General features: G+C 31.4%; 2 protein-coding genes across 4 annotated transcripts; one reads left to right on the top strand and one right to left on the bottom strand.

Moving 5' to 3' along the window:
- Nucleotides 1-763: 763 nt before the first annotated feature.
- On the top strand, nt 764-4,645 carry LOC103492579 (DNA-directed RNA polymerases II and IV subunit 5A). 2 transcript variants are annotated; one of them, XM_008452997.3, is made up of 5 exons: nt 764-1,041; nt 2,874-3,085; nt 3,225-3,407; nt 3,756-3,869; nt 4,258-4,645. In XM_008452997.3, the coding sequence occupies exons 2-5, from the start codon at nt 2,885-2,887 to the stop codon at nt 4,381-4,383; spliced, it is 624 nt and encodes a 207-aa protein (XP_008451219.1). In that variant the 5' UTR covers nt 764-1,041; nt 2,874-2,884; the 3' UTR covers nt 4,384-4,645. The 2 variants fall into 2 exon arrangements, with proteins under 2 accessions (XP_008451219.1, XP_050935665.1); XM_051079708.1 differs by lacking the exon at nt 764-1,041 and adding an exon at nt 1,088-1,453.
- Nucleotides 4,646-6,045: 1,400 nt separating this feature from the next.
- Nucleotides 6,046-13,850, bottom strand: LOC103492577 (serine carboxypeptidase-like 20). 2 transcript variants are annotated; one of them, XM_051079684.1, is made up of 14 exons: nt 13,543-13,850; nt 13,299-13,444; nt 11,363-11,439; nt 11,152-11,274; nt 10,944-11,046; nt 10,839-10,876; nt 9,942-10,043; nt 9,208-9,288; nt 8,875-9,111; nt 8,023-8,088; nt 7,820-7,938; nt 7,186-7,299; nt 6,513-6,562; nt 6,046-6,435 (listed from the first exon to the last, which is right to left on the bottom strand). In XM_051079684.1, exons 1-14 carry the CDS (start codon nt 13,662-13,664, stop codon nt 6,413-6,415), a joined length of 1,401 nt encoding a protein of 466 aa, XP_050935641.1. In that variant the 5' UTR covers nt 13,665-13,850; the 3' UTR covers nt 6,046-6,412. The 2 variants fall into 2 exon arrangements, with proteins under 2 accessions (XP_050935641.1, XP_008451218.1); XM_008452996.3 differs by having other exon boundaries at nt 6,517-6,562; nt 13,543-13,802.
- Between the last annotated feature and the right edge of the window lie 550 nt (nt 13,851-14,400).

The raw sequence follows: 14,400 nt of genomic DNA, 5'->3' as shown, positions 1-14,400 counted from the left end.
AAATTAGTCAAAAATGGTAAAATAGCAAAAAGTCAAAAAGTTGACTTTTGACTAAGAAAAGTCAAAGTTTGACTTTGACTTAATTGGTTAAATGACCAAAATGCCCTTTTGACTAATTACTTAATTAACTAAAAATTAGTGGGTAATGTGGCAGCCTATTGTGAATTAGAAGTCACTAATTCCATTAAAGAATTAATTGATTAATTAGGTGTTGAGATTATATGAAATAATTTGCATGCAATTTGCATGTAAATTTCATATATAAACTTCTCATTATAGAATGAGATAAACAACAACAAAATAATAATAATAATAATAATAATAATAATAATAATAATAATAAAAAAAAAAAAATTAAAACCGGTAAAGAAGTCATGTACCGGTACACAACTTCTTTACCATCCGTCCACGTTGGACGGTCAAAAAGTCCAAGCTGACGTAGAAGTCGTGTACCGGGTACACGATTTATATTGAAGTTGTGTACTTCGAAAATTCAAATTTTACTATATTTTTTACAATAGTTTGCCTTACCGCACTACTTTTATAATTTATTTTCAACTCACCCTATTTTTATCAATAATTTTAAAAATCACTATATTTTCTAAAATAATCCGAATTTTAGTTAGTGTACTTTCCATCGGAATTAAAATTAGAATTTCATATATAAATACTTTTACAAAATTTATAGTGAATATACAATAAAAAGAATTTCTAAAAAATAACAATAAACTGATGTTCGAAAATAATTTTAAAATTTGAAATTTATCAAAAACACAATACGAAAATTAGGGGATTGAGAAATGTAAGAAGTAAAATTGAAAAAACGACTAAAAGGATATTTTAACCAATTTAATTAAAAGACCAAATTTAAATGGATTTCATGTTTTCTCTTATCCGCCGCCATCGCCAACAATGTCTAATAAAATCAGACTAAGCCCTAATTTCTCGTTCCGCCATCTTCTTCTTCACGCCGGCTCCTAACAGCTCAGTGCTGCCGCCGTGTTCTACTGAGTGGGTTTCACTGATTTCTTGTTGTTACTGGTGATTCTCTCAATCCTCATCTATGTCTTTTTTTTTTTTTTTTTTTTTTTTTTTTTTTTTTTTTTTCTCTCTATACTTCGAGAAACTCCATTTTGAACTTGTCTAATGAAAGAAAGGAGCAATGCCCATCGTCAAATAATGAACCAATCGGTGCTTTTGAACTTTTTTTTAGTTAATTACAATTTACCATTTACTTTCTACCAATTACTCAGGTGGTGGTAGTGGTATAGCTAGAAGTTTTATACTTCCATAATCCTCAAGGCCTTCATCTCCACAAATGAAAATTTCCTTTTTTAAAAAAAGAAAAAAATTATATGTAAGTTTCTGGACCAGCTTATATCTAGCTCAACCAATTTCACCCGGGAGAACTTTTGGTGTCAAGGAAACCTGTCTGATATTTAATCCCAAATAGGTGACCGTCGACACTGTGGAAGTTATGTTTTCTTTGGTGAAAATAGTTTATGTGTCAAAAATGTTGGTTAAGTGATTAAAAGAATACCTTTTTATTTTAGTAAAGGGCCTAGAGGTAGGCGAAGGCATGTTGGAGACTGCATAAACGAATGACCTCTGTTCCGTTGATTCCCAGCTAGTGTGTTTTGTGTAGAAAGGACTTGGAAGAAAGGCTGCACTTTTTTTTCCTATGACTGTTTGCTGCTTCATTTATTTATTTATCTTTGATAAGAAACAGATTTCATAGATGAATGAAATTTACGTTTGCTGCTTCATTTTGATTCAATCGCTCTTAAATATTTTACTTAATCTGGGTGTCTCCAAGATTTGTTCTTACTTCAGACAGATGCTTTCTATCAGCTGATTTATGGAACCCTCTAAGAATTTCGTGGTATAATTAGACGGTGGCTCTTCTGTAGAGAATTTTGTGCAAAAGAAATAGGACTTTTCTAGGAAATGGCTGTACTCTTGTTGTATACTGGGAAAAAGATGGTTGTCTACTTGGTGTTGGTTGGTAGTTACAATCTTTAGCTTTTCTAATTATGGTTTATCTCAATTTTTTTGTCAATTAGGAGTTCTTTTTGTATCCCCCCTTGGCTTGTAGGGTGGCTTGTAGGGGTTATCTCATTTCCCTTTTTATGTATCTCCCTCTTATTAATGAGATCGTTTTCTTGTTTACTTATTCCTATAGAAGTGTATTGCTAGAGTTCAAGCCATAATAGTCACCCACCCCGAGATTTAATGAGTGTTCTTGACAACCAAATCTAACAGGGTCAGGATGCTTACCTATTAGAATAGTCTAAGTGTGCACGACTTGACCTGAACACTCATGAACATAGAAAAAGAAGGATAAAGTTCAAATCAGGAAGGTCAACTAAGGATATTAAAATTTCTTTTACTTTTGTTTTATGCAAAATCACCATGGCCAAGCTGTTGACTTGTATGGCAGGTTGAAGTGTACATTCGTTGATCCAAACACCTATAGTTGTTTAAAACGATAACAATAGTAAAAGAAGGATATTTATATGTTATGTACACATGTTTGAAAACTGTTGTTGCAGCCTTGCAGGTCTGTGCTTTTCCAGCAGGATTTTATTTTTTTTCTTTAAATTGGTGTCTCCATATTCATAGTATATATTGCTGTTGTGTCCATCATGTTAGCGACTCCAACTTGTTTTGAATTTCTGAAAATGATTGTTTTATTATATCTGTGGTGTGTTCTGTATGTTGTGTCTTATATTGGTTTTGAGATTTCCTGTATGTAATATAGCTATTCAGATTGATGTTACATTAACTTACTCTTATTCATTTACAATGTGCATTATATATTCCTTGTGTACCTATTTAGTGAATGAGAATTGAATTGTTTGACAATGAATTAGCCTGGAACAAGATGGTGCTATCAGAAGAGGAAATCACCAGGCTTTTCAGAATTCGAAAAACCGTGTTTCAAATGCTAAGAGACCGAGGCTATTTTGTTGGAGACTTTGAGATTGACATGACAAGGGAGCAATTTAAGCAAAAATATGGTGAAAACATGAAAAGAGAAGACATTGTTATTAATAAATCCAAGAGAAATGATAGCAGTGATCAGGTATTGTCTCAGAAAGGGGAATATTTTAAATAGTATTTCTCATAGTTATTAAAGTTAAAGTTACAAGAACTACAAGTTTCTCAATGATTCTCTTATTTGTTTACATCCTCTTGTAGTGATATTGATTTTTCCTGTATAGATATATGTTTTTTTTCCAGAAGAGGCAAAGGTTGGCATCAAGCCGTTGAAAACATATACCACCCGAATGAAATCAGAGAATGTTTTTAGAGCAATATTGGTCGTTCAGCAGAATTTGACCCCTTTTGCCCGTGCCTGTATGAGTGAAGCAACTTCCAAATCATTCCACTTGGAAGTTTTCCAGGTGAAAATATTTTGTGGAGTATTTTTATGATTTAAGTTTGAGAAAAACCGAACCACAAGTTAGAGAAGTAAATTAGATTTTTTTCGTGCACCACTAATTTGAGGAGAATCAAAGGAAACCTTCTTACTCTGGAAACTGGAAATCATCTTATGCTTAGTTTGGTTATTCCTTGTTATGCAAAATGACTAAATGAGAATGAAAAATACGGGGGGTTTCTTGGATTCTCTGGTTGAAGAACAATTAAAGGGTTAAGGTAGGGCTTGGTTTCTATAATATTCTTGCTCTTTTCTTAGTTCACTTGAAATATTTAATTTTTATTCTTTTTCTTATCTTCATCTGTTGATGCAGGAAGCAGAATTGCTAGTTAATATCAAAGATCACGTCCTTGTTCCTGAGCACCAGTTACTTACCAATGAAGAGAAAAAGACACTACTTGAGAGATATACCGTGAAAGAAACACAGGTTGGCATTAATTCTTAAGAAAATATAACATTTATGTGAACTTATCTTAAGATCTATGTTGGATATTTCTTACGAAAATATAACATATATATACACATATATATGTTGTTCTGTAAAATGATGGTAGAGTCATGTGCGTTGACTTTCATGACCTCAACAAAGCCAGTCCCTAGGATGATTTTCCTTTGTCACACATTGGGATCTTGGTTAACAATGAAAGGGGCATGAATCATTAGATATCATCATATTATTACTTCACTAATCACAATGCAATCTAGAGGCATATGTCAGGCCAGTCTCCTCTTGTCTACGTTAGTGTCTATATGTGTTTGCATTTCTGTTGCAATATGAAAGAGATACTTAGATGATTTTGCATATTTGGTGTTAGCTACCACGCATACAAGTGACGGACCCAGTTGCACGATATTATGGGCTAAAGCGTGGCCAAGTTGTGAAGATCATCAGACCAAGTGAAACTGCAGGAAGATATGTAACTTACAGATATGTTGTCTGAGTATGTTTATGATTTTGTAATTGAACATTTGACATATGTATACACCTTGAAGTTATGTTTTGAAGTCTTAATTAGTGTTATACTGGTTGTGATATCTGAGGTGAGTTGAAGAACTTTGGAACTTAAGTATTTGGGATTTAGATGGGGGAACTTCATGGTATTAGTTGGAAGATCAATTATTTCTATTTAAGGGTACTTCTTTTGTAAATTGTCCCCATGGAACTGGAGTGTTGAATTTAGAAATAGCCATCTTTAAATCAAAGTGATTTAAATATAGTTAGTGAGGAAATCACGATCCAGGGCACAAATTATTCATATAATATCTTTTTTTTTCTTTTTAAGAAAATGTTTATTTAAATACCCTAAGCTTTGAAGAAAAGAAAGTGATTGATGTTATTAATGTTGAATAATTTTTCAAATTATTTCATTCTTAATGTATCAAGTCTTGATTTTATTTTTCAAATTATTTCATTCTTAATGTATCAAGTCTTGATTTTATTTTTCAAATTATTTCATTCTTAATGTATCAAGTCTTGATTTTATTTTTCAAATTATTTCATTCTTAATGTATCAAGTCTTGATTTTATTTTTCTTGTTTTAATTTAATTATGTTCTTAGTTATTTTTAAATTTTTCATTATAATATTCCTAGAGTGAAATTTGGAATGGAGAGTGGTATTTTATAAATTTGGTGTTATGATTGTTACTGTTTTCTCAAAAAGATAAAAAAACCAATTGATACTCTTGTTTGTGTAGTTTGAATTAAAGAGAATTTTAAGCCAAAATTATATGATTAAACTTCTAAGTTATTGATAAGTTTCATGATTGGTCTGGAACACATTTATAATTTTAAAATAGGCCTATAAAATATAAATTTCAGCTTTAAATCTAAATCAAATTATAATATTCATATTTGTGCTCAGCAAATTGATGAGTACAAGAGGATTAAACAAACACAAACTTTCAAATTCTAATTGTACCATACAAGGATTAAACTTTTTTGAAACCTCATCGAAGTTTGTGTATATTTATATATCTTTTATTTTAATGTGTCATTTTTATTTATGAACTTGTTAATAGTTTTTGCATTAGAAGGATTTGATATATTTAGGTTGAAAGATGGCGTTGGTAATGCGAGAAGATAAGATTTTTTAGTTCAACATGTAGAGCGGCAACTGTGTATTTATGATTATCATTATTTTAAGAAAAGTTAGGTCATCTACAATGCAAGCTATAACTAAGATTTATATTGGACGAGATGAGAATACTCTCACCATCTTGGATGAAGGATTCCTATTCAAATCTCGAGTTCGACTCTTATCTCCGCATCTATCTTGAGTTGTCTCCTAGATTTTGTATCAAGCTGTTGAACCAACTAAACCACAAAACTTGGTTAACCGACCATATGGTGGCGGAAGGTCGAACGATGAGAAAAAGAATAGTGAACATGAAACCGATTTTAAGAATTTGAGTAATTTTAATTGGGGTCTTGAGTAGTGAGTTCGATATATGTTGGTGAATGAATGGTGGTGGTTGTCCGCTGGGTGTTGTATCGTTGTTTAAAAAACACACACAAATATGCAAGCGAGACGAGCCAACCACATGGCACCAAACCGATTCAGCCGATAGAGGATTTCCAAAGGAAAAAAGAAAAAAAAAGGAATGGATCAACTCAATTTGTTCGTTTCCTACTTCAATTTTTGCAGTTCAACTCTGGTTTTGTCCATAAACCAAACTAAACCGACCTGCTACAGGCCTATGGTCATCTGACCTAAACTCCTTCCCCTCCTAAAATAGCTTCAAGCCTTGGCCTTCACCAAAAACAGATGTGGCAGTATTTGAAAGGCACAGTTTCATAGGATAATGCATATAGCCTAAAGGACAGACAACAAGAACTAACAGTGTTCTTGTGATTTATTTATCAAGTTCTAACATGGTAGAGTACTATTACAACAAACATTACCCTTTTTCAAATTGATTCTCCAGCTAAAAATCGTTGGTAAAAATCTAAAGCTTCACGTGGTTTATATTCAGGTACGGTATGTCCAGATCCCTACACCAATGCCATATATTTATTGTCAAATATTTGAAAAAGAGAAATATTATCTTAACGATAAGTTACATCATCACTTGCCTTGATGGTAAGAAACATGAGATTGTTTTCATAGCCTCGTAAGTACCTGTCATTCAAAAAGTAGTTCATCTTAGCTAAATGGTAAATTTGATTCCTATGACCGGGATAAAATTGGAATTTAATCCTTATGATTTATTATTGGAATTAAATTTCTACCTTTGATAAAACTCTCACAGTTAGTCTCTAACCGTGTGGACAATATGTGAGTTTTTATCAAACTATACGGACCTAATCTTGAGGCTAAATTGCCACTTGGTATTTTGAACATTAATTATTTTTACATGGAATGCAAATATCTACATTAGCTTGAATCATAAACACATAATTCTTAGCATAACACACCTTACATAAATTTATTCACACTAACTTTTCTAACTAAGCATAGTTGCATAAAATTTGTATTACCAACTGATCTGTAAGATCCAATTTTTTCATCCTAGATATTGTTAAAAAGACACTGTACACTTTCTAAACTAGTTCTCTCATTAATTTCTCCCATTGACATTTTACTTTTAACAAATTAAAGTCACAATTGTACATAACTTTTTACATGCTTATCATATTTTGTATATCTAGTTTAACAAACGTGAACATACTCGACAGTCAACAACAAGATGAAGTATGAAGATGCAAAAACCAAAAAACAAGGTAATGAAATGACAATAGTACCCGGCAACTTGTTCGTTCGACATCCATGGCCTCCATGGGTCGTTGACCTTGTATCCAAGTGATCGAACCCATGCTTCGCTCCCAGTGAATGGAACACACATATCATGATCGCCACTACCAGAAAAATGATAATGGAAGTCAGTTTCAGAAGATCTAAACCACTACAAATCACTTCAGGGGCAGAGAAAAAAATTGTATATGTTTTATAGTTGGAAACATTCCGGTTTCATTTGATTGCCTCTCCTCCTCAGACTAAGAGTGCTCTGTTATTGACTATACTATTCTGTGCAATTTGTAGTTACATCATGTACAATAAGCAATGTTTTGAATTCTAATGTCAAAGTCTTAATTAGAATTAACAGAAAGTTATCATCTTTTTAAATAAGTTAAATATTTTTGTTATTGATATTATGTTCAAGCTAAGAATAAGTTGTTGATAAATTTCATATTTCGTCTAATATTTGCATAAAATTTGCAATATAATGGCAATATCGATCTACTCCTTTCCATCAAAGACAAACCTATGAACATATAGAAATATTGATGAAAATGTTAACAGCACAACGCAAAATTAATACCCTAACAATGAATGCTCCTGATGTTTCCAACAATAAAATGAAGTACGTAATGGTACCTGAAAATAAGAGCTCGATATCCTTTCAAGGTAAGGTTTCTGTGGAATGGGATCATGCTCCCAGCATCATGGTCAAATTCAAGTTTATCAGTGCACAGATCCCAGGTACCCACCAAACTCTGTTGCCATTGGATAAACATCACAAATTACGGAATATGAATTAAGGGGCGGCTTCTAAATATTGTGCGTGCTGATAAACTTACTGTGTCAGCATGGATTGCTTTCCTCACTGCTTCATTGTTCAACCATGCCGTTGCAACTTCATCGTTCTTTAGACAAGACATCAATATTAGGTGGCATCAAGTGTAATAAATTTACCGTCTAACAAAAAATTTAATTGGTGCATTTGGAGGTTAATGATTTGAGCCAGCAAACACTGCCTCAAACTATGAATGTAATGGAAATACCAAAAATAAATTGAAAAGTGAAAGATATTTTGACAGGCACAAACAAATGCCACCCAAAGAATGGTTTTTGACCATTTCTCATTATGCAGTTGGCAGCCTATATGCAGTAAAAAAGTATTGTAGTTGAATTCTGAGGAATATTTTCTCCCAGTTTGACCATTTTATACGATTAGAAGAATCTGTAAGAAGCAATAATGGCAATATGCCTCGGAAAAGGATGACACTTAGGGTGATATTTGATAATGACCTCCCATTTTGAAAGTTGACAATTTGAACTTGAATTCACAGCATTTAGGTAGAAAATTTAGCGCCACTTGATAACGTTTCTTGTTTTATAAAATTATGCTTATTTATCCACTCACCTTTAATCTACTTTCAAAAATGTTATTTACAATCATAGCTACATTATTATTTTTTTTTTTTTAAAAAAAGTCAAATAGTTTTAAAAATTGAACTTTTCAATTAAAATTTTTATTGAGATTTAAAACGAAGGTCTAAAAAAAGTGAAAAACTAAACAAATAAAACAAAGGCTTCTCATGTCCATCGTCTACAAATCAAAGCACAGAAACCATAAACTATAGGAATAAAGAGTCGAAACATGATCAAGGTACCATCAAAATCCAAAAAAACCAAGGAACTGAACTTACAGTGCATGGAACTTCGAGGTTATCAAGAAGTTTTGACCAACTTGGAACAATGCCTGCTCTCACAGGAGCTCTAAGTGGCCAGGCTCGACCAAACATCCTTTTCCTCACAGCAAGTGGCCTCTTGGTCTCACCGAGCAATCGGAAGCTGCTTGGCAACTCGATATTTACACTCCTTATCTTCTCCGGGGCATGGTAGCAAGGTTCCAAAATGTTGTATATGTTTAGGTCATCAACCAACTGAGATAAATGGCAAATTCTTAGGTGAGTTTAATATCACCATCCAATTCGCTTACTCTAACAAATGAATTAAGTTTCAAGAACAGCCTTCATCACCTCATCAACTCTGTCAAGCTTGTCCTTACAGGCATTATCACTGGGTTCATAGTAGTTTCCTTTGCATGTTTCTTCAACTGCCTGAATATGGGTCAAGTTTGGAAAGTCAAATCACATATGATTGCAAGCATGGTGCATGACCAACATTGAATAAGCAGAGGATCATCAATTATAGTCTCGAATAGCGACTCAGATGATAAGGCCTCGGAATGTTTTAAAATACTATCCAATGTCCTAGGTTCTAGTTTTAGGTTAAACACCTCATTATTTAATCCTTGTTTCTCGAAGTTTGCTTTGAAGGGAAACCTAAACAAGGTTTTCTTTCTTCTCAGGAGCAACATACGGAAGCGCCCCAAGAGCTCCCCTTTTTCAAATAGTTCTTTTCTCCTGGGCATGGTTTGCTAATATATATATATTTTTCTAGTTTGTGGAAACCTTCTAGAAAATTTGGCAAAGATTTACAGACATCTTAAAATTACAGGAAATGTATAAAACAAATTAGTATTAAAGTTGAACAAAATCCTATTTCGTTTCGCAATTAAAAAAGAACAAAAAACAAAGTGATATTTTAAAAATAGACAATGAATGAGTCCTCAATATTTCTCTGTTCCAAATTGTATCAGAGAGTTGATCAACCTCAAGAAAACATTATTTTGTTACTTACTTATAACTGGTCTGAAGATGTAATTCCATTCGAAGAATGAACTACAATTCAAACTAAGTAATCAACTCACCTGAAACAGCTCATCAGAGATCAGGCCCATCCCATGGGCAAATGGAACAAGGGCATTTCCATCAAACACATCATCTGCAACTCCATTTCCAACCAAGTAACCCTGAAAAAGCCAAAAGTGACTTTCAGATGCAATAAAAGAGAATATAGGTTAAGTTATTGGTATAGTCCCTACAATGTCACGTCATTTGAATTTAAGTAGTTTGATTAATTTCCTAAAATATCACTATTTTTACCAAATCTTGATAGTTTTCTTACAAGAAATGTTCTCTAGTCATGACGGAGAGGTATGATGAGTAGGCGTTGTGATCGAACAATATAGGATTCTGAACTTGAAACAAACAGAGAGTAGGCTTCATAAAAATTAGTCGTGGATAAACTTTCCCGCTTGATCTTCTTAAAGTTAGTTCGGCTCTTTTAATCTCCACACATATCTTATACTAAATGTATCTCATCATTTCTCTCCCAAGTCTAAGGAAAAAAGTGTCATATAAAGAAAACTACGACGATAACAACAAGAACGCTTCAGAAATTTAAACCAAAACCATAATGGAACTTTTTAAACCATGGAGGCTAAGTTAGCTCAGAACATATGAACAAAGATGCTAATTGAACAAAAACCGTAAGGATATGTTTGGTTCATCATTCATTTTCCTATCATATTTGGTTCACCATCCATTTTCCTATCATATCTTAAACATGTTAAATATGAGGTAGGAGAAAAGGTTTGGCACACTTGTTCTTGAAAACAATAATCCAGTTCAAGTAGCTTAAACATAACAAAAATAAGAAATATAGTCTATATTTTTTTGTTAGATCCTGTATTGTTCAAAAATAAGAAATAGTGGTCAAGATTCAAAGGGCAAATAGATAGGATTGGACAAGTTTAGAAATGAACCTTGAAGTTCAGAATGGGCTTTACACCAGTCTCTAATCCTGTAAAATAAGAGACTCACAAGTTAATTTTGAAGAAGAAAGTATGTAAAACCAACCAAAGAAATACCTTTAACAACTTGGGTGGCAAGAGTTGGCACATATACTCCTGCATATGACTCTCCAGCAATGAAAAATGGGTTAGGCAGGAACTGAGGGAACAGCTTGAACCACTGCCCATTATGAATGAAGAAAGCAAAGCACATCAGTAAATTTTGCTTCAACAGTCGTAAAACTAAATCATAAACGGATTCAAAACAACTAACAAAACCAATTACCTCAAGGAGAAATTTATGTGAATCAAGAGCAGTTTGCACATCACCGGTAGTATAATCAGATTTGTTTTTTGAATAAGATAACCCAACTCCAGCAGGCGAATCCAAATATATGATGTTGGAGACCTGTAACAGAAAAACAAACAATTCCAATTTTTATTTAATTTTTACAAAAAAAAAAAATAATATTAAAAAGAAAAACTGTTCATCATACCTTCGACCAGCTGTATGGATTACGATGAAGCGTTGGAAGGCCGCCCGGGGTGCTTGCTGCTTCAAAGTTGAATGGCCCTTCACAAAATAAACATCACAGAGAAACTGTTGCTTAAAAATGACCATACAATTAATAGAGGTCTAACCATCTTTTTACTCGTAAAAGTAATAAATCGATTGTAATTCTATAATCAAACAACATAATCTGATTGAGATATCAGTGCTCATTTTGGTTGTGTTTCAAATTTATGTAAAACCCATAATTACTTGTTACCGCTAGAATAAAAAAATAATAAATAAGACAAATTATATATCCAACAGTAATGATAACCGTGAGTCCAAATTTATAATCGTAAGTAAACTTTATGAAAAGTAATTTAAATACATTTCCGATTATAGACTTGATGAAATTTTAATGAGATAAACCAATTTTAATCAAGAATCGGTGAAAACTACCCGGTGAGAAATTTTTTTAACTTCAATACTTTTGGTCAAAATCATAATATCTGAATTTTTTCTGAAAATTTTAATTGATTTTTTTTCTTGTTTTTCTTTTTCAACACGTGGATAAAGAAATCCAACCTCCTTGACTCGTTTGAGATAAGAAGTGAATTATAATTGGTTTACAATAGTTTGTGGTTAATTTATATTATTTTAGTTTTGGTCATATTATTATTTGAGTGTATACTATTTTAGTTTAAAAAAAAATAATAAAAAATTTAACAAATAATAAATGTAACATAGTATAATTACTATAGTAAATAGAAAGTTTTAAAATAATATTTATTACAGTTAATTGTGAAATTTTAAATAATATTATTCAAACAATAAATGATTATCGTAGTCTAAGATAATCTTTTTAACTTAAATCATCTTTAAATTACTTGAAGCTAATGTTGATTAGAGTAAGAAGCAGAGGATTTGTGATTTAATTTATTTTGAATTTTATCTTATAATACTTTTCGGATTTTCACTTTTACATTTAATGTTGACATTAACCATTTAGCCCCTTCCAAAAGGAATAAAGTAAATAATAAGGACCTTCCAACAAAATATTATTAAAATTTATCAACAAAAATTCTTGTATGGTTTAAATACCATTTTGCTATCCAGTTTTAAAGTTTATACTTTTAAATATTAAATTTTAGTTTGATCTTCAATTTAATCATTTCTAATTAATTCTTTTTTATTTAAATTGGTTAAATAATAACATCTTTCAAGGAAAAAAATACACAATACGAATATGTATCTAAGTTTATAGTAAAAATGTTCATGAATAATAGAATTTTTTTAAATATATTTTAGTCTGTTCAATTTCAATCCATGTAGTAAGTTTGTTTAATATGTTATTTAATAATGTATTAAATTATGAATAGGGGTAATAGTAATTACGACAATATGAAAAATAAGAAAAAGTATATTTTTTTTTAATTTTTAATTAAAATTAGAAATAAAAAATTACTTTATTGAAAATAAGTGACCCACTAGTGTTAGTTATTAACAGAAAAAGAACTAATAAATTAAATAAAAAATAGAATAAATTGACAAAAATATTCAAATAAAAAACCCGAGTAACCCAAATAAATCAAGATTGTGTTTTCATTAAAAAAAATTTAAAGGCAGAACCAAATAAAAGAACTAAAAAACTAAAATTGTCTTCTGAATTCAAATCTCTTACTCCAACTTGAAAAAATAATAATAAATGTAATAATTTATATATTTTCTTTTAGTGGGATATTTCGAAATTTTCAAACAAGAACTAATATCTTGTCCACACGTTAAAAATAAATCAAGAAAAAGAAAGATGAATGAAACTAAAGAAACATAAACAATCGCAGATTTAAATGCATCGAACAAAAACAAAAGTTCGAGATCGAGATCGAGATCGTTCAAAAGCGAAGATGGATGAAGAAGAAGAAGAAGAAGAAGAGGTGTACCATGTTCATAAACGAATCCATCGAAACTGGAGCATCCAGGGCCGCCATTAAGCCAAAGAACCACCGGATCTTCAACCGGATTTCTCTCCGATTCAACGAAGTAATAGAACAGATTCCTCCCGTGCTTCTCATTGATTTCCACATACCTTTAAAATCGAAATCGATAACATTGAAATTCGAGACTAAAGGTCTATACAAACAGAGTAAAATCATGAAAAAATAACTAGAAATTGAAAACCCGCACCCAGAGTAGTGCTTGGAAGGGAGAGGACCGGAGAAACCAGGGAGTTGTGTAACTGGAGCGGAATTGGCTAATAGGAAGAAGAAAAAGAGGAGAGGGATTATTGAAATCTTTGAATTCGGCATGGCCGGCCGTCAAATTCGGAGCTCGAACTTCAAAGTGAGTTTTGATTGGTTTGTTGAAATTATAAGGGAATTTGTGACGCCATTGGTTTGTTTTATACCCAACGTGTCTCACCGCCACTTTTGTGTGAGCTTATTTCTTAGGGAACAAAAAGATTACTTTTTTTTTTTTTTTTAAATATGGTAATCAAAAAGTGTGAAAGTATAGTTCGGTTAAGGTTCCACTTCTTAATTCATCTTTTAACTATTCTCCTTTCCTCTTCCGGAAAAAAAAAAAAACAATAACAATAACAAAAACTGAAATTTGTTTTATAATCATTTATTCTTTTTTTTTATATATATATAACATTTTAGTTTAAATATAATTCAATTATGTAAAAAATAAAAAATACATATGAAATTCATTAAAATATTAAAAATAATTACAAAACATTAACATTACCAAATCAATTATATTATATTTTCCGCTACAAAGTTTAAAAACATATTTACATTTTCTAGTATATAACTTTATAGTATACGGTTAATAGATAGTAAGAATTTTTATAAAAAGAAAAAAGAAAAGCAAATAACAATCTAACTACTTAACTAGGGGGACTGAATTTAAAATTCACTAAAAATAAAGGACCAATATTAGACATTTCAAGGCGTAAGGGCCCTATAAGTAAACAAACAAGATATTTTAACTCTAATTATTCATAAAATTTAGAAAACATATGATTTTTTTTTAATTGATGAA

Source organism: Cucumis melo, chromosome 1, assembly GCF_025177605.1.
Source record: "Cucumis melo cultivar AY chromosome 1, USDA_Cmelo_AY_1.0, whole genome shotgun sequence".
Classification (NCBI taxonomy): Eukaryota; Viridiplantae; Streptophyta; class Magnoliopsida; order Cucurbitales; family Cucurbitaceae; genus Cucumis; species Cucumis melo.
The sequence above is the reverse complement of the archived record's forward strand: the minus strand, read 5'-3'. Positions and strand labels throughout refer to the sequence as shown.